The sequence below is a fragment of the Sesamum indicum genome, linkage group LG5, assembly GCF_000512975.1.
Source record: "Sesamum indicum cultivar Zhongzhi No. 13 linkage group LG5, S_indicum_v1.0, whole genome shotgun sequence".
Taxonomy (NCBI): Eukaryota; Viridiplantae; Streptophyta; class Magnoliopsida; order Lamiales; family Pedaliaceae; genus Sesamum; species Sesamum indicum.
Window position 1 is genome coordinate 3325075 of NC_026149.1, and position 26692 is coordinate 3351766.

General features: G+C 34.1%; 3 protein-coding genes across 11 annotated transcripts in view; 1 reads left to right on the forward strand and 2 right to left on the reverse strand.

Annotated features, from left to right (window-relative positions):
* LOC105161853 (receptor-like serine/threonine-protein kinase ALE2) overlaps positions 1–3537 on the reverse strand; it is a 7756-nt gene extending 4219 nt beyond the window's left edge. Inside the window, exons 1-8 of one of the 3 annotated variants that reach the window (XM_020693949.1) lie at positions 2773–3537; positions 1752–1841; positions 1446–1670; positions 1229–1363; positions 1021–1110; positions 834–914; positions 324–452; positions 68–229 (exon numbers count right to left, since the gene is read on the reverse strand). In XM_020693949.1, coding sequence (XP_020549608.1) covers positions 68–229; positions 324–452; positions 834–914; positions 1021–1110; positions 1229–1363; positions 1446–1670; positions 1752–1841; positions 2773–2857 — 997 coding nt within the window. In that variant the 5' untranslated portion in view covers positions 2858–3537. Of the gene's footprint in view, positions 1–67; positions 230–323; positions 453–833; positions 915–1020; positions 1111–1228; positions 1371–1445; positions 1671–1751; positions 1842–2772 lie in introns of those variants that run through there. The other 2 variants (XM_011079680.2, XM_020693950.1) reach the window with 2 other exon arrangements.
* On the reverse strand, positions 8464–19861 carry LOC105161854 (zinc finger CCCH domain-containing protein 64). 6 transcript variants are annotated; one of them, XR_002287134.1, is made up of 11 exons: positions 19748–19861; positions 19384–19657; positions 17012–17141; positions 16768–16887; positions 15743–15860; positions 15007–15446; positions 14590–14875; positions 14113–14206; positions 10403–10548; positions 9004–9158; positions 8464–8841 (listed from the first exon to the last, which is right to left on the reverse strand). XR_002287134.1 is itself a non-coding variant. In XM_011079682.2 (11 exons), exons 1-10 carry the CDS (start codon positions 19820–19822, stop codon positions 9020–9022), a joined length of 1812 nt encoding a protein of 603 aa, XP_011077984.1. In that variant the 5' UTR covers positions 19823–19861; the 3' UTR covers positions 8464–8841; positions 9004–9019. The 6 variants fall into 6 exon arrangements, 5 of the variants coding, with proteins under 5 accessions (XP_011077984.1, XP_011077983.1, XP_020549598.1 ...); XM_011079682.2 differs by having other exon boundaries at positions 9004–9148; XM_011079681.2 differs by having other exon boundaries at positions 8464–9148.
* On the forward strand, positions 21102–26046 carry LOC105161856 (translation machinery-associated protein 22). 2 transcript variants are annotated; one of them, XM_011079686.2, is made up of 7 exons: positions 21102–21415; positions 21525–21590; positions 22217–22278; positions 24040–24121; positions 24228–24295; positions 24388–24471; positions 25518–26046. In XM_011079686.2, exons 1-7 carry the CDS (start codon positions 21268–21270, stop codon positions 25572–25574), a joined length of 567 nt encoding a protein of 188 aa, XP_011077988.1. In that variant the 5' UTR covers positions 21102–21267; the 3' UTR covers positions 25575–26046. The 2 variants fall into 2 exon arrangements, with proteins under 2 accessions (XP_011077988.1, XP_011077989.1); XM_011079687.2 differs by having other exon boundaries at positions 21103–21415; positions 22220–22278.

Here is a 26692-nt window from a genome sequence, read left to right on the forward strand (position 1 = left end):
GATATGTTTATTTATGCAACTTCCTTAAACAATCAGATAAAAGATGAACTTTCAAGAGAGAAAAAACCTGTGGTTGGAGGAATCACATGTGACAATGGGGCAGGAGTAATCATATAGACCTTTGCATGATGCTGCTTTATTGGGGAATGAAACTCTGGAGTTGACTTTGAAAATCGATGAGGAGGGGGAGCATTATCAGGGTGCCCCAAGGAGTTGCTTGCAGTAGGAGCTGAAGCAGCAGAAAGCATAACAACGTTACTCATGTCTCTATTGCTTTATGACAGCATATGGTGAGGAATGTAACATAAAAGTTTCCAACAAACCTTCGGTTGGGGACTGGCTTACAGGTGCAGAATGATGGGCAGTTTTATTTGCCGGTGCTGCAACTGGCGTAGCAGCTGTTTTCTTACTTATGCTTGGAGGACGTGCCAACACAGGAGAAGCATTTCGTTCTACCAGAAAACAACAGGATACATAGAACGATCAGAAACATTGGCATAATAAATGCATTATATCTCTTAGAAAAGAATTTCAGTAGCTACAATGATAAGGTCAATACACAATCACAGAATTTGCGACATGCAGTATTGGAAAACATTTTTGTGGCAACTGTTCATCGTAGTGAAGAGAGGGAAAGCTTCATCATTTATATATTCCAATCTCACTATCCTATCAACTATTCTCATCCAAGATGCTCTATCTGATACTATCAGAGAATTGCACTTCACATAGATAAATGACAACGAAGGGTTATTGTTCTAAATAAAATCAAGCAAACATTTCTCGGACATCAACACTTCTTCAACCAAATCAAGCATCCTTTGAAGCATCACCTGGAGGACTGGCTGGAGGTTCATTTAGAATTGGTGTGACAGGTGGAAAATTTCCGGGCAATGCTGGACGTGTAGACCCATCTGGCATGATAAAACCAACACAGAGAGATGGTCATGATCTGGTAGTTGTTGCCTGAACATTTAGTCAAATGACATTTACTATGCAAATACAAGGGAAAAGGCATACCAGGAGGAAGAGAAGGTGGTTGGTCTGCCAAAACTGAGTGAGAGGGTGGTGGAGATTCCGGCTTTCCCATAGGAGCATGCAGATTTGGTGCTGCATTTCAAATTGTTTTACTTCAGAGATGAACCTGACATGAGAGAAACAAAAAGAAAAGAAGAAAACAAAGAAAATTCTCAGTAAGATCAGGACAGAGTTCTCAACTTTCAACTACCTGGGGCAATTTCAGATTGAGGAGGACTATTAACAGGTGCTTTAGTTTGATGAGATTTTGGCGGCATCAATTCCGGCATTCTTGGGTGCGTTTGCTTGCTTGATGATGAGCTGCTTGAAGGTGATGTGAGAGATGCTGCGTACTGAAAATCTAAGTCAATTTGAACTATTTATATGCTGATAGAGACGACGTACCCATTCTTGTTACAACGACCTACCCGGAGCTTGTGCTGTAAATGGAGGGTGGTCAGAATGCTGAGGCCCCTCTGGAGAAGGAATGGGTGGCCTTGATGGAGCAGAGTTCTGAGTAGGTGTTGGTAGTGGAACAGAAAGATTTGGAGGTGATGTTAAAGGACTGGGAGACGTGGAAGACGGGAGATCATTTGGTGTTTGAGGAACTGGTGCAGATGTGAATGGAGCCATCACGATTGGAGGCTGCAAACCTGTCCATAATCACTAACCAATTAACATAAACTCAATTACGAAATTAAAATAACTGTATCCAATGAACCCTGGCACAGTACCATTGGGTTGAGGTACTGGAGTAGGCGCAGCAGTGATGAACACATCAAAGTTATACATATGGCCTGGTATTCCTACTCCGGTAGGAGGAACTGCAGAAACAGAAGACAGAGATGGGGATAAGCTGTGCCCAGAATTGGTAGATTACTTAAAGAATCTTCACAAAAAATACAATTATACAATAGTTGCGATCAGAAGCAACAAATTTAGTGATAGCTATCATTGGACAACTAGTAATCAATTTACTTGACGGCCTCTTTAGTTCATAACATAAGCATATCTAATAAGAAGCAGATTTTTATTGCCTTACGAGAAGCAGACTTCAGTTGTCAACTTGGAAATGGACTAGCGGCAAACCTTTTGCACCGGGGAGGAGATAAAATAAACAGCTCATATATAGACACCAATACAGCATTTTTTATCTCAAAACTTAGTAACTGATTAGGAATAAACAAACATCTGCCGGTCATAGGAGCCATATGATAAATTCAAGTCCCCAACTAGCCAATGAACAATGCAGCCCAGTAGAATCTTTCATTTGTTAGATAGAGCTTAAGCTAATGAAAATCCGTCAGAAATCAACGGCATAGTTACTACACTAGTTCAAATCCTGTCTAATCATTTGTTTGGATCTTAACCTATGAATAATTCTAACATGAAACTTAAGCAAAACTCCAATTTTGCAGAAGAGTCTAGAAAGTTCATATTCTTGTAGATTAACAAACCTGGGAAACAAGAAAGTTTCAACCCAGTATAATAATTAGTATTAACTGTTGCATTGCATCAGTTGATTAGCTTATTGACTTCACAAATCTGCTAATTCACAAATCATAGTTCGTCCCGTCGTCCTAACAATTTCAGCTGAACAAGAACCATTCTCATTTACTTACATGAGCACCTTAACATTGCCTACATTCAAATTCTAACAGCCACCAGCTTTAAAAAACTGGAACAGCTGCTGATTTGTCTGTAAATCAAACAGTATATTTACATCCAAGAACAAAATCCAAAGCAAAGAATTACCAGCAGATCCTTGAACCAGCAACGAACAAACAACGGCGCAGACATTAAGCACCAATCCAAGAACTTGCAGCATCATCACTTCCATCCCACATAAAACAGAAACCAATCTCAAGAAACCCCTCAACTCAGTCTCAGTGCGGACATTGTAGATCACAGAATCAAAACAAGCAAAAGAAAAAGAAGAGGAGGACCCAGAAATCCTTCCTTTACAGTGACTCAAATCACTCAGACAAATTCAAGAAAAGGGGTTAGATCAAAGACGGAGACCCAACAAACAGAAAGAGTGAGAGGCAAGCAATAAACAAGAAATAAGGACATTGGTTCCTTAAAAAGCCCAAAAATGAGGTTGGTGCCATGAAACGAAGCATGCGTGAAGGAAGAAAGATCAATCTTTTTCCTCTGATGAAAGGGGTAGAAAGAATAAGAGAACAAGAACAATAATAATAAGTTGTGTGAATAATTCTGGCAGAAGTGAGAGTGAGAGATTGGCATGTTCTTGCAGTTGTACATTACTGATTACACAACACAACAAACAACCCGTTTCCACTGACATGTGAGCAATTAAGCACTGGTTTGGTGTGTGTATTAAAAGCTAAGCAGCTATCTTTTGCTGTCCGAAAAGAACAACAAAACAAAAACAATTCTTACAACTAGAAAGTGCTAACAACTGGTAAAACAAAACAGCAACAGACAGCCAACTTCCTTTGTTTTTTCATATTTTCAATGTTCAAGAATCTGCCAAAAGTACCTCATTTTTTGCATATATTTTCACAAAACACACCGTTCAACGTATCTCAACTTAATTTTATTTATCTATACAAAATATAAAATCAAACATACTGAAAACACTCAAACACACGGATAAATTTTGTTAATTTTTCTTTCTCTATATCTACAAAAACAAAGAAAAATAGGTAAAAATTAAAACAAAAAAAGCCCATTTTTGTGTTTGCATCTAAAAGTGTATCCCCCTCTTTTTCACCTTATAATTATTTTATTATATATATATGTATATATTTCTTTAGGGTTGATAGAATCAGAGAGGACATTTCATTAACAAATGTTGTGGCAAATGCAATTAATCAGCATTCAATGAGATAGGGGCCTGAAGCTACAAGCCACATTTAATTCTTTTGAAATAATATTTTCTTTTCCTATTGGTTTATGCAATTTTTATTGCAAGAAATCAAATTGGTATTTCAATTCTTTTAATTTATATATACCACTATTATATTCTTGTGTTTGATACTAATTTATTGTTTTCCTCAAAATATAATTTGCATGTCACTATATTTATTTATTTATCAATTAAAATTATAACAAATAAATGTACGTCTATTTAATTTATTAATGAAAAAATGTTGATGAAATTGGAAAAGAAGAATTTCGTGCGTAATTGAAAACTGACATAATAACGCTCGAGTTGAAAATCACATATTATTTTTTTAAATAAATTAATTACAATCAAATCATAATCTAAATTACTGCCAACTGTAATAATAATATATCAAGTATCCGTATCTTCATAACTAATCAACAACTATTTTTAAAAATAGACTGATAATTATAAAATAACAAATTTTATATTAATAAAATTTAAAACCCACAATACTTTATAGTCGTGAATCTCAATTTTATCAACTAAATTAGATTTACAGACGGACAAAGTTCCCACACCAATTATATAACCGGCCACGATTTCTTTTTATCTAGAATTAAAAAAAAATCATAATATAGATAGAAAAATAGGAAGTTAATTTTTTAGTAGTTAAGTGGGGAATCAATCACTTTTTGTCGAGAGAGAATTTTAATTATGTATTATTGGTATATATATATATATATAATTAAAATATAAAAGTTGTCTGCTCCGCTGATCCCATAAATTTAGATGTTGATGTGTTGCACGTGTCCACTGGAATTTGACAACTCACCCAATTTTTTTAATACTAAATTACATAACCATCCCTTAAAATTAGGGTAATTATATTTGTACCATTTTATCTTTTATAAAATTATAAGAGGGCGTTGGTAAGCTTTTCGATAAATTACAGCTATTTTTTCCAATATTTAACATAATTATAAATATTTTATTATTATTTAAAAAATTATAAAATCTTTTTTAAATAAAAAATAATTATGCAACTCATAAAATGGTGAAATGAAACTACTACTTTACCCTTGTTGAGTTTTTTATTTTTCTAAAATATTTTTAAAAAATATAAGAGCAAGTAAAGTAAACAATCCATTCAAGCATATTAGTCCGTAAGAATATTTTAGAAAGTTTTAGAAAATACATAAAATTATAATTCATAATGGCACTTTGGTCCGTTTACCATAAAATTTGGACGAAAACCTGACGAGAACTAATGAAATGAACACATTATTAGACGGACATTAAAATAAGAAAAATATTTAAAAGTTTTTTAATAACGAAAAAATACTTATAATTATGTCAAACATCGTATGAGGTGGTTGCAATTTACGCTGTAAGTCGACTAAAGGGGTGTTTGAGTAAGTTATTGTTCTTGAAGAGGTGTTGATATAAATCACAACTACAATTTTAGTAGGTGCATTGTAATTTTTTAAAGAATAGGGTATAGTTATATATTTAAATTTAGAGTCCGTTTGTCTAAACTTATTTAAAATATTTTATAAATTTGTACATCTTATAAGATGTTTTAAGAACTTAAAAATTATTGAATTTTATTTTAAAAAATAAGCTCTTAAAGTATTTTGATAAATAATATTTCAGAACTTATAAAATTTTAGAGTGTTTTACATAATAAGCTTTTCACAATGTAATAATGACCGCAAAAAATAATCAACTTAGAATCCGAGACCATATAAATACACATTCTTGCTTTGAAGGGAGAAACATCGATTACGCGCAAGGGTAAAAATGAAATCTTACTATATATAATTGAAAAAGGGTGAATTGCACGTAAAAAGAGATGGATTCACTTTACTTTTTCTTTAAGAAAAAAAACAAATGTTTATAAGATCCTAATATTTTATTTTATGATTTGTAAATTCATTAAAAAAATATCATACAATTTAAAAAAAATTATAAACTTTCAAATATTTCAAAAATAATTTGAAAAGTTTATAAATTTAGTACCCTTGTATCTAATATCAGATAAAATTGATGTAATTTATTTATTTTTTTAAAATTTAAAAATGTTGATTATGACAAAAAATTGGCAACATAGGTCTTGGACCCCTACATCTTGCAGACTTGTAGCTATTAATGCGACAGCTCAAACTAAGTAGAGTTGATGCTCAGTTTGAAGCTTTACGGGCTTCCAAGATTTTCGAGATCTCATAATTAAAAAATTATAAATTTAGATATAATTATATAAATATATATATTTTTTATAATATTTCTTTTTGTTGCCATTCAAAAAAAAAAGAAAGAATCTTATTTTATTTTTTTTTATTTTATGAAATTATTTAATTTAAAATTATTAATATACTTAATCGATATTTAGCATATATTTAAAAAAAAAACAAGAAAAAAGGTTTGAAACTTTACTCGGAATTTAAACATTACAAAGGATGGATTTTATTTAGTAAAAAATTTCGGAAGATTACTGTAAACCCTTCAGCGATGTACTCTGCTTAATTTGAAAAAACGATTCATGAAATGAAAACGAACCCTAATATTATATGAGATTTGGGTCAAAATCTTGAATTTTTGTAGGTAGTTTGTGGTCATAATAATCAAATTCTTGTTAGGTAGAAAGATTTAGAGAGAAAACACACACACACACACATACAGAGATGAAATTGGACGAATTTAACCTTCACTTTTATTTCTATTCGATTTTTGATGATCTTTGAAGCTACTCAACCTACCAAGCAAGTGGTAGCCACTCAAGTCCCCACCATATGTGGGGTTAACAAATAAATATTGGGTTAATTACATTTAAGATCCCCTTTAAAAAATATAAAATTATACATCTTTCTATTTTTTTAAAACTATACTTAATCTTCTTTGAAAGTTCTTTATTTACATTTTACCTCCTTTTATTAAAATTCGTACTGAAAAAACTGATATTAACAAAAAAATTTACATATCTAATTTTATCCCTCTTTTGTGAAGAAAAAAATATAATAATGTTAACTTAACTTTATATATATATATTATATTATATATAATCTTTATAAGTCCAAAATGAAAATGTAATTTTTTTACTTATGTTAGCATTTTCCATCCAAATCTTAATTACAGAAGGGAATGGGGTATAAATCGAGAATTTTTAAAAAAGATGTAAGTGTTTCAAAACTTTTTTCTGAAATGATCATTTCTGAAATCAAGAGTTTTTTTTTTTTTTTTTTTTTTTTTTTTGGTTTTTTCTTTTTTGGGTTCTTGACTTTTACTCATAAACCCTAAGGTATATATTATAAGTTGTTGTTAATTATAGGAATGTTGGGTGAAATGATAAGAAAAGAAACTAGCTTTTATCAAATAAAGTGAAGCAATCGTAGAAATTGAAGACGTGTAAAATTCGTTCGAAGAAATGAAAAGCAACGGTTCAAAGGGATTATCATCATTGAAGATCGTATTGTGGCTGTGTTAAAATCGATTTTGGTGAGTGATAGAAAAAGACGTGTTTAGTAGCATTAATTAATGATGAGCGCATTATTATATATGTGACGCTTTCAAAACCTCACAAATCGTAAAGTTACGTTCACAAATAACTTTCATACTTATTATATGTATTTAAGAAGAAATACAAACAATCCTTTGTGACATGGAATATGTATAAAATAATATCCTCATATTAAAAAATATAAAAATCAATTTTCTTTTTATTTTTTAAAAAATAAAATAATTTATTTCATTAATAGGGTGGTGTATTACACTGGCCTTGTATACGATTTTAATTAAATTTTAAGAATTAAAACATTATCTTATATATAATCAATAATAATACATAACGGCCAAATGGATCAAATAGAAACAAAAATTAAAATTAAAAAAGATTGTCTTACTATATGAAGAATCCTCTACTTAGGGATCCCCGGGATTTGTTATAGGAAATCTTACAATTTTTTGCTCAAATATTTCTGAATCCTTCAACATACCTCCCTTGAATTTTGATAAACATTACCATTAATTTCGTCCAAGTAAATAATAACAATGAATTAAGTGAGAAAAACAGACCAAAAATGCATAACACTGTTCCAACCTAAAGTATTCATACAATCTAGGAGATGCCAAGTTAAAAATAGACATGAAAAGATACGCCCAATCACGTCTATGTCTATGATAGATTTCTGGGGTCCCTAATTGGTTGCGACAGATCTCGATATAGAAATCATTGTCCCCTTCCGTTCAGAAACCTTGTTTTGATTCTGTATGGTTCCTCCCCCCCATTCACATTTCCGTATCATTTCTGAGATTTGTGCTCATCGACCCAAACTTGTTCACCCCTGTCCCCTCTATTACAGCATCCCCACCCCTTGAGAGATGCTGATTTATTTTACTATGTAGCTTTTGCCTAAGTTAATACTGTCTCTCACATGTTTTTCAAGAGATTCCTATTTTATCATTACTGCAGTTATCTTTGAATTTACCATCAACCTTCATGCTTACCTTTTGCTGATCCTATCCCCTCTATCATCATAGAATTATTTCGGGGAGAAGCAATAACTGCAGGCCCTTTATGTTCTTGGTATATGGATTTCTTAGAATCTGCAAAAATCAATAACAAAATAAAAGTATGTTGTTACAAAGGTGGTTTTGGATGATTTGGTGGTGAAAACCAAATAAACAACCGCAGAAATTTATGAGCCGGTGTATTCATCTTTGGGGGCCAAGGACGTGGGCATGAGAAGAATAATAGGACAAGAAGAGAACACACGCTTGCACTTGAGAACAGCTCATAGTTGCATAAACTGGTAACTTCGTCCCTTTTGACTGTATGTTGTGAATGGCCGCTGAAAGATTCGACAAAGTTCTGTCTCAATGTTGGGATCAATGCATTTTGATATTAGGATGCCACCAAGCAGGCGTTAGCTCCTTACTAGATGAGATAAACTGTTGCCCCCTGGGTCAACCACAAACTGACGCAATATAGATGTTAAGTGAATATTGTATGCTTGTCCAACTCGTTTACCGCAACAGTTACACAAAGTAACACGGCAACAGCCACCAGCGCCAAGCTAAAGGTAACAAACATAGTGGGATACCATGAAAGCAACATTCAGAGTTCTGGTACACCGTACCTGCACTTATTAATTATCAGCTATTTGGATCATACTCAGTGAATCGACTCTTGAAATCATCAGCCATTTTTGTTTCTTCCTCTTTACTAAGCTGGCAATTCCTCCAATCAGCTTTATCAGCAATATTCAATAACCCAGCCAGAACCTACAATGATCTTTTCCATCAATTAAGAAGGTCACAAACAAATGAAAAGCCAGGCAAGGCAACATGACATTACGAAGTAATACATACATGCACGATATCAACCAGATACAGTATGTATTTGGTTGATACTGTTGAAGAAGATAACAGTGACACAGTTCACAGAGACAAAATGAAACACATAAGTTAAAATTGAAGTCCATTTCTCAAGGGAAAACGGATAAATGCCATCAAACTATGGTCAATCCTCTATATTCCTCTTTGTGCTACAGTAGACTGTCATAAGATTCAGAGGTTCCCAAGTTCATCTGTTCTTCTCATTTTATCATCTAGATGTTTCATTTTAGAGACTGATTAATTTGAGAAGAGTCAAAGGGTACAACCGTACAAAAGATGGTCAGTAGTTTACTTAATGTATTTTTGCAGCTGAATAAACATTGTTGATGGAGGGTAACTAATGTTAACTTATCTACACTTTCAAGTATAAGAGTTCACATCAGAAACTACCTTTAAGACTTTAAAACGACAAGATGGTGAGGGATATAAAGCCCCAAACTCTGTTCTTTACATTACACAAGTCAAGCATTACCAGGCTAATCAATTATATTAAAGGAAAAACATCCAAAGAGGTACCTCGGCCTCGACTCATTTTCTTAATAACTCATGGTTGTAATCACAACCTTAGAGAGCCTTGCAGTAAATGTTTAAATTTAGTTTGCAGTAAGATTGGGGGGTTGTTTAATGTCCTAATGCATGAAAAGTGTATGATAAGGTACCATTGTAAAGACGTAACATCATCTAGTTTCTTATTCTTAAAGAAAAGGGATAATTTGGCCTAGCCCTTCTGAGTATCAAATTAACAAAACAAATCCTGTAGTTTGAATTTAATTACAATGACACCCTTGTCAATACACTTCGACCAAAAAAACATCCAAACAGGATGATATGTCATTTTTTTTTTCTGTAAACAAATGTCCTCTCCAAGTAAACAATTGGATAAAAATTAAAATCTCACATGCATAAAATTACCCTTCGGGCTAAATTTTCCAAATTTAAACAACTCTCACCAGGGCTGTCAGTGAAATTACAGAAGATGGGTTTCTTAACTTCACCAAACCTCAAAGGTCTATGTGTAATTATCTCAACAAAAAGGCATGAAAAATCGAGTATCAGTATATTGAATGAGATTCACCCTTGTTAGGACCCACGAGAAAGGAGCTATGAACCTTGATTTTTATATAAGTGTCATATTCTTACCTCACGACCAAATTGAACAGGAAACTTTTCATTCTCGTCAACGACATGTGACAGGATTGTTCCTCCAGGAACTTCCACATAAAATAAATTCTGATTTCTATCAAGATGCATTCCCAACACTTTTCGTCCATCCAAACTGTTATCACCTGCAACAATCAGAAAATCAGAACATGACCATGGAATTGTTTGTGACAAAATACAATCAGTCTTAGACACTGAGTGGAGAATTGCAATTGGCAGCCACGGTTGAACTCAGGCATGAACAGATATTGGCAACACCTATTATGGAAACAGACATTCTTACAGATTATGGACAGAGCTAAAATTAAGCATCTATAACAGGATGGAGATTGCTATCCACTGTGAACGCTGCACAAGTCTTAATGAGTAAAAACTATAAGTAGAGGTTTACTTTTTCCAATATTTAGTATTTAAGAAGACAGATGCTGGTAGTGGTAGATGATCAATCTAAACATCCAAATAATGGAGATGGCAAAACTTTGCATTGTGTTTGCTGCTATTGAAGTTGAACTTTCACTTATTAAGGATTTGTGTTATATGTGAAGGAAAAAAATAATAAAAGCAGCAAAAGATTTTGGTACAGGTAACATCTATGGAATACTTCGTTTGAGGACTGAAGAATAATATGTAACAAATACAAGTTTTTAAGAACTCAGAAACAATGACTATAACCAGTTATACAGACTTCACTCAAGCCCCATGTCCATATGGAAAAAGCCAACCACACCCAGAACTCTTTGAGCATACGACAGAAGGGAAAAAGGAACAATCAGGAGGAAAATTTATGAACTTAAATCACCAGGATCCTAACTCCTAACAACCAATTACTTGGTCCAGACACAAAGATACAAATAAAAGTCAAACTTATGAACAATGATTTCTTGAACAAAATCAAGCCATACCTTAAGCAGAGTGAAATCAAGACCACTGCAATTTCCAGATGACCTATACATCCCCCTTCTACTCATTACATACTCAGGGATCAAATATTCTCTATGTATATATCCAAAGTACATAAACTACTTTGACCACTGGCATATCAGCATATCACCCTTCACATAGAGATTCCCTTTATACCTCTGCATATCATTAGGTTACCTTTTTATAAGAATTTTATGATTTTCCTTTCTCATAATACATACATTACACTTTTACAGCAGCTCACACAGATAATTAACATATTGTTAATCTAGGAGAATTTAATATCTGAATACATATTACAAATATAAACAGCTACCTAATGATTCTCTTCAGTCAAATGTATCCAAACTTTCATTTGTTTGAACCCTGTTGAAAGGAATTATATAACTACTAAATTTGTTTAGAACTCAAACTGTTTACTGAATTTCCTCTTGTCAAAGATGTACTCTATTGACTACTTAGTTGCATTTGATTATTACTCAAGATAAATCAATTACCACAAGCTAAAGTTCTTCACAATAATGTAACACAAACTCTTAAGCAGATAAGTTCACAAAAGGTGAAGTATTGCCCCTTTGTGGACGAACATCTAAGTATTTCAAGGGTTAAGTTAACCATTAATTTCAATGAATTTTCTAGATCAAATTCTATTGGTGGATATAAGCATTAAATTTGAATTGTCAGTCTTTAAGGTACATAAGTTTTTTGGTGGATTGTACTCAAGAAGACGATGTTACAATTCAAAGACAAGACTATTGAATAATTATTACCTTTTCTATTTCCTACATTTGTGGCATCAGCCTTTTGACATATTCTCCAAGACTATCTCCTCCATCTTATAAAGTCCAGGCATAATGAAAATGAGTAGGCTGGTGGAGGCTAATTGTATGGCATTAGTGGTATCATCACAGTTATCAAAATAATACTTTAGACAGGTTTGTTGTCTTCACTAGAAACGGTCGACTACATGCAAAAAATAAAGTTGGAAAATACACCAAATTCAATTTTTTGTAAACAATTTAGGTTGTATTCTCCAATGAGATGCCACCATTCGGCAGAAATTGATGCTCACTCATTGTTTCCCAATCATCAGGTACACATGTGACAATGTTCTTCGTGATCATACACATTGAAGAATATTCCGATATTTTCTGATCAAAAAGAAGTATGAACAAAATATCACCCCCTTCTGCAATATTTATGATATCATAAAAACCTATATATTACAATATGTTTGAAGGTATTTATGACTCAAATGAGTTATTTTCTTTTCTATGCAAAGTACTCATCTAGCCCTCTTCAAATCTTTCTTTGACGTATCATCATCAATTTTTTTTTTTGGACAATCAAAAAGTAATAATATGCATATTTTGGTTCTAATGGAGGTAACTAAATTAAGTTTTCTACCATCTCGTATTTTCCAACTAACAAATGATTCATAGAGTAAAGTTTTCTATCACTGCCACCTTCATGCCCTATGGTAAAGGATTGCTTAAAAAACTTGAAACAGTATCTTTATACTGATTTAATAAATAAATATAAGATATACATGCACATAACATATCAAACTTAAGTGCGTCTATAAACTGCACACACATGAAAATTAATCTTAATCATAGGTAATAGAAGAGGTGGAAGCAAAAAAAAATGCATTGCATCTCTAAAGTTAGACAATAAGAAATTATGCATTCGAAATACCAAGACTGGGAAATGAGAGACTTCTGATCCTAGCAATATGGGCCATAGACAAACCTAAATATGTTTGTTTCAATATCACATCATCTGAAAATTTGTGATATTAGACTGGGAAATTTGTTCTTAATTTAGGAAAATTGCACACACCCATTGCCGTTGCAAACAAAGTTTTTAACATTAACATTCAACAATCAGTGGAAGAGATCAGAGTACAAAGTATATGATCATTGTAAATTGCACACTACAGAAACTATATATTTAAATTTCAGGGGAGCAATAAAGAAGACGACCAATGTTGCGTAAGCAAGCTGGCTTCCAGTGAATATAATGTAAAGGGTCAAAAAGAGATATTTGTACTTAGAGGGTAGAGCCTCAATGGGGCAACACGAATTGAAAGATCTAACAGTAACTATCTTTTGTAGTTTTATAGTCTCAAACTTCCCCATACTTGCATGTTACACTTATGAGTAAAAGCATTGGGTCATCCAATGAGAGATTATACTAACAATCTAACAGGTTCAAAAAGTAAACCCTCGTGCTTATCCAGGAAACAAGAAGCTCCACTGTGGCAACCATTTTTCACATGATAACAGAAGTGTTCAACCCATTATAGTTGATACAAATCTGTAAACAAAACTTGAACATCTTTCTTACGTAATGTGCAGAAGAATAAACATCAATTTCCCCAGTTAAGAGGTGCATTAATGTGAGTTTCTCCCATATTTAAAGTACCGTGTTCACTCTCAACTATTTACTAGTTGCACTTCTTCACTAAGTAACAGCCAAGATGCACAATGCCCAAAGACTTCTCCAGCAAAACCACTTCATCATTTACATCATCTTCAGTTATGTAACAGAAACTGCGTGTCTCAAATTGAAGTGCTTAACTGCTTATCAGGTCAGAACTGCTTGTTCTAGAGATTAGGTAATAGCCATTCAGTCTCAAGGTTTAGACATAGCATAATCACAGGCTAACCAAAAGCCAAAGATCGTATAGATTATCTGAAGCACTTATTCATTGGTCAATTAATAGTTAGTCCACATATGCAGTAGGTCAAGATAGAAAAGCTTACTCTTAACTGTTGAAAATGTGAACCCCAATTTTTTGGCAGCCAAATTGAAAATATGTTCAACAGAAGATGCTCTGGATGATGGGATAGGAACAGCCTGCACAAGTATACGTTGATAAAGCCTTCAAAATCATAAAGACCGTACAGGAAACAGCAAAAGATATTGTATAATAGAAGGGAATCTGGATTCAGACACGGCACATTCATAATGGCTCATCAGCTGTGGATGGCAATACTCAAGACCATAGTATTGCACATCATATAGCAGGAAAAAATTGATTTCCAGTTATTGTAACAGGAGTAGCATGCACAACTTGAAAATGGAACCAAGAAAACAAGGAAATAAGTAAAACAATACTACAGAAACTAAAGGCAGTATCAACTTTATATGTTGGAGACAAACCAAACTTGAAACACATTTTAATGTAGTAAAGCATAACCACAAAAAATAAATAAACAAATATGGTTTTTTTTTTCAACCTGAAGATTGGCATGAGTTCCACGTTTAGAAACCCACTCAAAGAAAACTACTTCCTTCCCTTGTCTCCTGAAATAAGCTTGAAGGCTGCTTTGGAGTCTATATAAGTCTTTTTCACATTCTGGTGGGAGAGACAGGGTGTTAGGCAAATGTTCAATGGGTATTATCAGCACATGATCTTGGACTAATGGTCCTTTAGCTAGTGCACAATAGCAGTATTCCCCTATGCTAGTGATTAGATGTGACTCCACACTGGGGCTCGACAAACAAAACCAGCATTCCTTGGACCTGAAACACAAAACCTTAAGTAAAACGGATGTATCCAATGAATTTTAATTTAAATGTTGGTTCACTGAAGTTAAAGCCTAATATCATATCCCAGATACTAAGATATAATGAGAAATTAATTTATCTTTGACCTGTTCGAGCTTCCAGCACTCCTGCTAGAAAATCCTTGACCTTCTTCCTGTATACTATGCTTAAATTTGCAATCTGGGCCTCTTTCACATTTTCCTTTGTTTAAAAAGTCAAAACATACACCCCTAATGGATTGTTCCCTTGCATCTGCATCATGCCGGAAACGGCACTTCTCGCCTCTTGGACAAGACCCTGAAGATACAAATTTAAAGCACAACCCACCACCTTCTCCATCACCATGTTTCTGCCTTTTCTGAGAGACATCATAGCGCCAATACTGTGTATCAGAAACACTGTCACCGGATCTTTTTATGGCTCCATCGCCAGATCCCGTTTCCTCTGCAAATGAATAGGGAGATGAAGTAGTATTTGATGGTTTTGTGCAGAGCTCAGCACTGGACATTTTGGATGCTGGAGTGGGTGAAAGTGCATGAATGAATTTCTGGAATAAAAAATAGAAATGATAGGTTATGGCATGATTTGAATAGATTTTCAAAAAAGAAAATGAAGCAGCAGAAGATTTTAAATGGAACATACAAAATAGCATGTTCTCCATGCATGCATAAAATCCAGAACCTTTAGTGCTGTTCATAAGAGGAACATATAAAAATTAAACATATTCTTCATGCATGCAAATTCGAGAACCTGTAGTGCCGCAAGTAGGACCATACATGGCATACAAAGCACGAACTCAAACTTCAGGAATCATTGAAAATAAAATTAGAAAAATCACTAAACCTGTTTGTCTTTATTTCCAACTGGAGCAAGAGCTATAAAACGAGTCACATGGACAGCACCAACATTAGCATAGGGCTCACGGTCATAGTAGATACCCATACCGCCTGCAATATGGTAACTATGACAGAAAAACTTCATAAGCAATAAGATTGTAGCATGCTACAGGAAGGCTGAAAAAGGGAAGGCAAAAACAAGAATTCCTATCAACTAGTGTTTCTATTGCTTGGTCAACTAGCAGGAAAAGCATATATAACTTGACTAAATTTTCAAATTTCTAAAGCAATTTTGGAGATCTCACTTCCAAGGAAGTCTTTTTCAAATATACGTTATCCCTAAAACAAGTCTATGACAAGCCTGCCTTAGAGTCTCTATCGATCAGATTCAGATTTGCTATCAGTTACTTTTAGGTCAGACGTATTAATGTAATTTCCCAGATGAGTGAGTTTTGGTCCTTCAAAAGTCTTAATTGAGAATTTATTTTTAGGTTTCACCTATTCTTTGGAATCTTTTGTCCAGAATGTAGTCTTACAATTAAATATTAGTAGTTCCATAAATGAGATTCTATTCTTGTTCTATTGCGTTGGGGAAAGTCTTACATTCAAATACCCTTTAACAGAATTGATCAGAAACATTTCGGGGAATGCCAGAATCTGTCATTTTCCCTGCCAAGGGTTAAGTACCTTCTCCTCCTCTTCTTCTATTCTCTATCTTTTCTCTTCCCTTCCCTTAATTTCTTCTAGATCTTTCATAGCAACATAGGACAAACTCCATATCAGTTTCAATACTAATAAACACCCCCAAGGTTGGTTGTTCTACATCACTACACATGATTGCAGAAGTAATGCTAAGTCTACTTCTCAAACACCAAAACAAAAACCACTCAAAATGCTTATATGTTTTCTTGTACTCCCTTTCATTTGCATTGAGAATCTTACCATCTTAGATCAAACTGCAAATTCATTTATAGTTATATCATAATTTTATGGAACAAAAGTTCGCACCCTAGTGAACTAAGAAATCCTCACCGTGGTTTGATTTCTGCTACTAATTCTGATATGGTTGAGTCCCCAATAGATGGATCTGACATTCCAGGAGGAACACCAGATGAAGCAGCTCTATTCGTGACCCCAGTGGGCCACTCGTTAGTGAAATCCAGTCAAGGAAATGAATAAGCCATAAATTGCATAAAAACAAGGGAAAATGAGTCTAGGATGGAGGAGAAAGAGAAGGGAGTATTTATTTACAACTTAAAGTTTATAACAAGGATATGTCAAGAATATATCGACAATTCCTTGCTCTTCAGATAATGCCCTCAATGAATCAACATCATCTTCACTGTATGCCCCAAATTGTTGGCTACTTGCAGACCGCTTACCAGATAAGTACGCCACAGACAGCCCTATATATGACCATTTCATATCAGTGTTAGGATATACAATGGTGGATATGCAGGATATCATCTTCCAATGCCCACAGATTATAATCACAAAATAATTAACCAGCTTTCAGAAAGACGGTAAAAGCATATGAACTGGCAACATATGCAGTAGCCACGTGTCTGGAAACCTGTATATAGTGAAATAGCATGACCCTCGCCCAAGGTACCAAAGCCTTTTTTCATAAAAGAATATATCCTTGAGGTTTTAATGAAGTCAAACTCCCTTGCTAAAACTGAAAACACTACCTAGATTCCTGCATAGTGCTATATTTTCTTCTAGTGCTTTTAACCCAAGGAAAAAAAAGTGATGGCATCAACATGTGATTATATAATGTGTAAAACTACTTGGAGCAGGACAGAGTAGAAAAAGCTAGTATAGGTACCTCGTCTTTTCTAAAATGCCAGATTACTAAATCACATAAAGCTCAACTCAAAGAAGCCTGGTCAAATAACCTTCTAGGATCAAGTAACTCATGTCCATGCCATGTTCAATTTTTGTCAATACTCACAATAGTTACATTTCTCTAACGAAAGAAGATTTTTATGCGAATATCAGGGAAAATCATCAGTTGTCACAGAAGAAAGAAGCAAATACCAATTGGCAGAAACTATTTAGTGTAACAAAGAAAATACAAAACAAGTTTGAAAACTGCTCAATTCAGAAACCTATTGAACATTATTTTGCTTGAATAGCCTCATTCGAACTTATCTCATACCAATGGATGCAAAAGATAAAATACTCTCTGCCAAAATATATTGAATCAATTAGCCTAAACTAACCTGACATCAAGTAATTCATCCAGTTGAATAGCATCTTTAGTTCTTCAATAATCAATCTCTAACTATCATCAATTACGGAAATGTATCAGCGCCTAGAAACCCAGAATAGCAGTTTATTAATCTCAAGTTATCATAAATTACAGAAATGTATCAGCACCTAGAAGGCCAGAATAGCGGCTTCCTCGTCTGTCCTATAAGTTTGAATATTACAGGTGCTTGCAAATACGAAAGGTGTGATTAGAATGCAAAAGACTGTCAGATCCAAGGATCAAAATTTCAAACAACATGAGGATAGAGCAACATGATGGTTACTCAGCCTTTGATCTGCTCATTTGGATATTACTATAAAGGAAGTTGAAGAATTTTTAGTTTTCATATCTCCCCTCCAGGGAAGAATATGATCAACTATGGACGTATGGAAATATACAAAGTACAAAAAGAAATTATAAAGGAACTCAAGAGATGTTTCTGCAATTCCAAAACTATGCCTAATTTCATTTTAAATGTTAATTTTAAATTTCTTAGAAATAATCAAAAGTAAAACTTCAAGTGGCCCTCTGTTACACTCAGTAGAAAACCTAGCAAATAATGAATATTTCTACTACATGTCTGGGCTAGCATGGACCATTGATGGAGATCATATATACCGGAAATCCATAATGTGTTTCAAGGTAAGCTGATGCTAAGTCAAACCAAATGCCAGAACATGAAGGCCCGTGTCTTGGTTGCATATACTCTGTTAAGCTTCTGAACCAAATTACAGTAACCCTGAGAACATTGAGTACAATTTGCTCTCACTTACTAATTCTGAAGGTCCTTAGGGAACAAACTAAGTCCGGAACATAAAACCATATACCAATCAACTATGTTGAATCTATAGAGTAACCATTCTTTAGTATTTCTCTTATTCTTTAGCAATCCATGTATGGCCAATTGGTAAACAGTTCAAATAATCAGGATAAAAAGCAAAAGATAACTAAATAAGAAACAAAAGACCACCCAAGCTACAGAATTTGTCAACATGAAAGGTCCAAATCAAGTTCTTTATGCAATATGAACTATGGTAGTAGTAAGCAGTTTACATGGGCCTTGGGCCAGAAACCAACAACTACAGGCTCAACCATTCTTAAACATTGCCAAGTCATAATCACAAGCTGCATTAATCAACTGAAATAACCCAGGCCGTTCATCAACCTACATATTCTATGAAATGATTTAGCATCTGCAAATAACACTGTGAAGTCAAATAAAGAAACAACAAATTTATCGCGACACACGGAGTTAGTAATGAAACAGAACACATTTCAAACCTGAAACAAAGAATTCTCTAAACCAAATTGGAAAACAGCTCGTCAGAAACAAGTAACCGAAAAAAAAAAAAAAAAAGAAACTCCGAACTTTCTGGAGTAATTTAATGAAATACCGTGGAGCATGAACTTTCCGCTGCCTCTCAACCAGAACAAATTCTCACAGACTTTTAAGCCATCCATCTTAAACCCTAGGTTCGCCGAATCCTTGGCCACTGCAGATAAAACTTTCACGACCCCGACGCCGTAATCCCCGATGAAGTAAGTGGGAATGGGGATTTTGGAGCGGCCTTCGATGTAGTCATTGAACTCCTCCAGCTGGTCCGCAGAGTCGGGGAAGAACTGCCCCACGCAGAGCAGCGCGTCGAACGGCCCCGCCGATTTGTTCACCTGAAAATTTGCAGATAATTGAACTATAGCGTAGGTGCATTTTAATTCATAGAACGAGTGTTTGTATGTGTGTTGGAACGTAAAGCATACGGAGGAAACGCGCTTGAAGAGCTGGGGTAGGCGGCCGAGGGCGTCGCCGCAGAGGAGGATTCGTGGAGCTGCCATGAGAGTGATGAAGTAAATGGGCTATTCTTGTAATACGCCATATTTACTGACTAAGATGGGATGAATTTAAGATAGAAAAGTAATTCCACATTTACTTAAATGGATAAATTTAAGATATTAAAATTATGATTATAAATTGATAAAAATAAAAGCACATTTATCTAAGTATGCCTTTTTTGTTTGAAGAATTTGAATTTGATGTAAAAATATGTAGAAATTTGGACAAATAATTTCAGACGACTCAATTTGAATATACTTTGAAATTTATCGATATTCTGCATAAATTAAAATTTGAATTGATTTATTTAAAAATTTTAAATTATCTAAACAAATTCAAACATTATTATTAAGTATTTAAAAATTATTAATTTCAAATACTTCCATCCAAATACAATATAAATAGAATGGAGAGATAATTGTTTAGAGCTTTTACTAAATACTAAAAAATCAGACAAAAATTCACGAATATTCTATAGGGTTTAATACAATTTAGCCCTCATGTGAAATTACCCCATATAAAAAAACAACAGCAATTTACCCCTATATTTTTTAAAATTAAATATTTTACCCTTGTCTAGGGAGATAAAGTGCTTAATTTTTAAAAATATAAAATAATAAATTGCTATTTTTTTAACTATAAAAAGTAATTTACATATCTATAAAATCACATTGGGCTAAATTGTGTATTTTTCCCATATTCTACATAGGCCATTTAATTGTGGCAAATAATGTCATAGAGTAAGAGGATGTAAATTCCTAAGTTTCGAATTAAATAAAAGAGAGCAGTGCTTCTTATTTATTTATTTATGAATATACTTACTGGGTGTTTAGATGATTGGTATTATATTTTTCCAAAAATGAAAGATATATAATTATTATTTATACAATTACTTTTGAAAAAATTGTATTTTTAGTTGCATAAATCAAGTTTATTTTTAATTTTAATTCTATTTAACCTTTTTTATATTGCATCTTATAATAATTAACAAAAAGTCATCAGTCATTAGTCCAACGCTTGGTTGATGCAACGGTCTAGTGACTTCTCTATTAAACAAAAAAATCACGTAAAAATTTAAAATAATAAAAATTCTAACTTATAAGATCAATATGTAAATATCGAAACAAACAAAATTATATAATAAAACATCAAAAGATATGGGACAAAAAGTGCAATTTTTCACAGGGAAAACTGAATTTAATCGCGTGAAGCTGAATATCGTCGCTTTATTTTATTCTCTAGAAAGTAAATTACATAAACACCCTTAATTGCCTCTCCCTGTTGGCATTGTGAGGACTGAGGAGGAATAATATTTGTTCACCTCCCTTTTTTCTTGTCCTGTATTCCACACCCACCGAAACGCCGTCGTCCGAGGGACCCTGAAAAACTTCGTTACACGCACAAAAGATACGCTCACAAGCACCCAGTGTGTGCGAGTTCATCTGTAATGGCGGAGAAACCCCAACCCGTGCAAGTTCTCTACTGCGGCGTCTGCGGCTTGCCTGCTGAATACTGCGAATTCGGTCCCGATTTCGAGAAATGCAAACCCTGGTTGATCCAGAACGCTCCCGATCTTTACCCGGATCTTCTCAAAGGTTCCTCCGCCGAAACCCTATCATAAACATATGAACTTGTTTTGGTGATGAGCACTGATTTGAGAATCTCGGTGCTTTTTGACATTTTGTTTTTTGAGCTATATTTCAGGGGCTGGTGCGGGGGATGCTGATAAGGTATCTGATCAACTTCAGTCCACTTCTATCTCCTCCGATGGTACAGCACTCACGTATATCAATATTTATATGTATTATTTTTTTTGGCGTTTCTATTTTAATGCGGTTTACCGGTGGTTTTTGTATGCTGTACTTGAGTATTTGGCTTATTCTCTGTTAACATTACAACAACGACGAAAGTATTTGACCCTCCGCTGGCGTACTGAGAATTATGTAAACACGCTCTATTTGTGTTACGCCTTCTTCTTTTTATTGTTGAGGGTAATTCTGTTTGCTAATTGATGACATTATATGCCAGTGCAGGTTTGTGAAATTTTGTTAACCATTGTGCTAGTTGGTGTCTGTTATAGATATTTTGTGACACCTACCATTCTGATTGGCAGTTGATTGTTTCTTTGACTTTGTTAATGAGTTCACTCAACGTGTGAGTACAAGTCAAAATTGAAGAAGAATAAGGCCATTTGGTTCTTGTGTTTGGAACTTAATCTATTTCTGTATTTTGTTTCTGGTTGGCAGTTCTCTTACCTCGGAATATACACCATTATCCCATGGAGTGTTATCCAAACACATGGATAAATAATATAACACCTTATTTATTTTCTTAATTTTATGGATGAAAATGAAGTCACTATGTCTTGTATCTTAAGTGACTCACATTGGCCGCAGCAGGTTCATCGAAGCCCAAGGAAGAAGTCAAACGTCTCCCAGGTGGGAAGATTAAGAAAAAGGTAAACTTTGAGAGAATGTATTTTTTGTTGCAGAAGTTAGAATATTGCTTCATAGTGTTTTTTGTACGATGCATGGAAACTCATGCAACTGTATAACACATTGATATGTGCTTCTATGCATTTTCTGAAACTCCAACCCCGAAAGTCAGGATTGATGCAATGGATTCAAAGCTCTCGACCTTCTTTTACCTTTTTCCCATGACCATATTTCTGATTTTCCTATTGTATGAAAATAAGTGGTGAATAGTGTTCAGGAGCCAAAACGATCACAGTCAAATGTTGGCTTAGGTTGGTTTTTGCCTACATATGAATAGAATTTCAATGTAATTGAGTAACCAACTGCATATCAATATGAGACATCAAATACATATGTCATGAGGTGGGTGAATCAACCAAATGAGAGGCATGTAGCAGTCTCTAATTTTCAGCTCCTATGTCGAGTGGTGCTGTTGTTTATTTCCTCAGCTGTAGTTTGCTTTTTCTGCTGTACTATTATTAGAACTAGGAGTACGCCCAACAAACAGATGTTTTAAGCATAACTTGAGAGTTAAGAACTAAGAATAGGCTATTACTGGCATTCACATTGTTAATAGAGATTCTTCTGCTGGCTGAGCTAAATGCACTACTTGACGGGAAAGCCGTACCCAAATTTTAGGGGACACATTATGTACTGGAAGCAATATCTTAGTGCGTACATTTGAAGGTTGAAGTTTCCTTCTTGCTAAGAAATAAATTCTCCAAGTTCTCTTTAAGTTATTCTTCATAGACATTGGAAGATGTTTCAGCTTATTCCTTGATACATGGTAGGAAGAATGGCAGAGCTTTTCTATTGAGTATTATGTGCACAAGTGAAGAGCAACACACACAAAACCATCTCCTTGATCGCATGTGTTTTTCTACATTTTGGTCTTTAGTCGTTATTCCTTTTTTTTTTTTAAAAATTAACTCTCTTTGTCTCTATTGTTTCCTTCTGTTCTATATATATTATTCTATTTTTGGTGTTGCAACTTCTGCTGTTATGTGCAAGAGCTGATAGCATTTAATGGAATTATTGTTGATTTGTCATGTTGCAAATGATAATTCTGAAAATAAATAGTAGTTTCATAAACTATGTTAAATTCATTATCTTCATATTAGCTTGAAGTTTAATTTATATCTGCATGCATGCTGAGTTTGAATGAGTAGTTGTTGTTGATTTGGGTGTGTGGGTTTTGCAGATCTGTCGAATCCGGACGTGGTTTGTCTACAAGTCGTCGTTAGTTAGACGGGATCATAGCTATATTTATTTAATTTTAGTTCTAATAAATGTTGTTATTCGTGACTTTATTAGTAACTTTGTTGAGGGGTGTAATATTCATGTTGAATTAACTTTATGTTAAATCAAAGTTTGAGTTTAGTTGGATATCGGACGCATTTTGGATCCACAAAATTAAATAATCTTTTAGGATCCAACCGATTTGATGCAGTCATAAAGATTGAAATCCAATTAGTGAATCCAATAATAGGTTGTAAGCGGTCCATGGTTTCCTGATCAAGTACTGCACTATGTAAACTTGATCACCTTTCTATAGTGCACTTGTATTAAATACTATGAAGAGAACCCCAACAGAGGTTATTTTATAAATTTGATTTCTCTGAAATTCATTATACATTTCAGCATATAATTGTATTTTGTGAAGTAGTTTAATAGCATACTTGTCATTGTGCTGGTAAAATAGGGATGATTATGGCAGTATTGGCATTGAGACTTCTGTTTTTCAGGAGAAGCAGGAAGTTATCATCGAAAAGGTGACTCGTAACAAGCGGAAATGTATAACCACTGTGAAAGGACTAGACCTTTTCGGTAAGGATGTCTTGTACCTACTTCTATATTTCATACATTGTGCTTCTGTGATATTCTTGTCTTTCTAAATTTTAGCACAACTCACTTGTCTTACATCAACTTTCAGGGATTAAACTAAATGATGCATCAAAGAAGCTTGGTAAAAAGTTTGCTACTGGAGCTTCTGTTGTTAAGGTACATTCTTATGTTGGTATTAAGAACCCTTCTGATACAAAATATCCCGAGCTATAAACTGATTATGTCTCTTCCTCTGTTTTTCCTGCCAGGGACCCACCGAGAAGGAGCAAATTGATGTCCAAGGAGACATTGCCTATGACATAGTGGAGTTCATCACGGACACATGGCCAGATGTAATATCATACTTTTCAGTCTTAATTTTGGTTAATATGTTGTTTGTGTGATTCTAAATCTTTGTCCTCTGGGTTTACCTCACATGTTTATGGTTAACTTGGTTACTGATTAGTGAAATGCAGGCATTGTCTTAAATTTGGCAACTTCAGCTGAAAATATAGGGCTTCACATTTAATGAGGCAGATGAATCCTATATATTTATATGCTTGCTCATCTATCAATGGGCATTATATTATTTGGACATTTTTATATTTTCTTGATAAAACTGCTACATCATTTACGACATATCTTTTTATTATACTGAGGAATCAAAAGTTCCATTCTATAGCATTTGCAGAGAGAATTCAAACTCTGCCAAATGAATGCTGGCAGTATGGCCTATTTTATTTTATATTTTGTTGATCGTTAAGTAGGAGATAGCTGATGCTTGTCCCTAGGGCAGTTGTGTACGGGTTCCTTTGACATTGGTCATGTTGTTTGACATTCTGCCTTTCTAATCTTTAATTCCTGCAAGTTCGTGAGCAATGTTTACATGGCAGATTTTTATGGTGTGCACCTTAATTCTTGCCCGTTGCAGCAAGGGTGGATAACTGTATACATGTTGAATTAAGACTTTCAGTGTAGAGTACATCAGAGCTTATTGTTGTATGATTCTACTGTCTGTTCGAATTGATGAAAGATTTTGGAAAGTTAGGCTCATTACTGAGGAAAAATTCCATGGCCAACTTAGCTAGTTGAGAATTATTATCATGTGATATAGCTTCTATCAGATAAAAATCCTAAACATCTGACAAACATATTCTGTATTAGTGGCAAATTGCATGTTCTGGTGATTGAGCTATTTTGAAACCGATTTTCTTAGTTGTTTCTTTGATTTTTTTTATACTGAAATTGCTGCAAGGCACTTCTGAGGCCTCTGATTACTTGTTGCTGTAGATATGCTTCGTGCTACTTACATGCATTTCTCATTGTACTTGTATGTTGTAATCCCAATTGGTTATGAATAACAGGCTTATTTCCCACCTTTTCTCCTTTGGGTTTCTAGGTCCCAGAGAGTGCAATTTTCTTTATCGAGGATGGGAAGAAGGTCTCAGCTTCTTAAATGTGGAATAACTTTCTCTTGGTGGCAATGAAAATCACCAAAGGAGAGAGGCTCAAATTACGACAGCTTTAGTCAAAAGTTTTGAGCGATGTAGAATGTGCATGCTATAAACATTTCATGCTCAATGTATATGAGCAAAATATATGATGTGGTCTTGTAGTCCAAGATCGTCTTGAGGTGTTTACTGATATGTATAGTGGCCTCGTTGATGTTTCGATTCTGCAAGTAGACAAGATATAGGTAAAAAGATTCGAGCCTAGATGGGTTTTAATTCATATTCTAGACTAGGCTGCTTACCTGAATTTCATGCTTATATTTGTGTTCTGCATTTGTATGGATAAAAAGCAAATTTACCTCTTTTTGAGCAGAAACTGAAGGCATGTGTCTACGGACTTGCCCATGGATTAAACTGCCCTTGAGCTTCTGTCATGAGAATTGACTTGGGTTATGGAACATTTTTGGTCGCTTGTGCTCCTCTTGTCTTATGTGATCTGCTATTGTGGTTTTGACATGGATTTTCAGAGCATAGGTCTCTTGTTTGTTTCTAGCTTTAACTCATTCGGGACGATAGTTACTCCCTATTATTTCATAATTGATTAAGATATAGTACTATTGCTATCCTATTACCTTGTGATGTGTTGGGGGAATTCAGTCTGAATGTTAATTAGATTTGTGGTTTTTAGCAAAAGAATCATCCTTTATAGAGTTGGCCCTTCTCCTAGATCCAGCAAAAAGTAACATTGGAATCGACTCTTTCTTTCCTTTCTGCCTTTAATTTCCTAATTTGAATAATTCAAATAGAACGTTCAAACTCAACTGCTTGTTATACCTATTTTGTAATTGTTATCCTTTTTTTTTTTTTGCAAAAGTACTTGCAATATTGTATGTTTGACTATGCACTTAGCATTTTGTGTTCAAAATTTCTCCTAACCATGACATAATTTGAACTCTGAAGTTTCAAATGAGAAATTAGGAAAATTATGAGTTAGCTAATAGTGATTAGGCATAAAAGCACAAAGATATTATGTAATGCAATCAGAAGCTCACTCGTTGACTAGCACCAAATTGTTGTCACCCTTTCATCTCATGCAATCTTAACTTCATTTGCCTGTAAATCA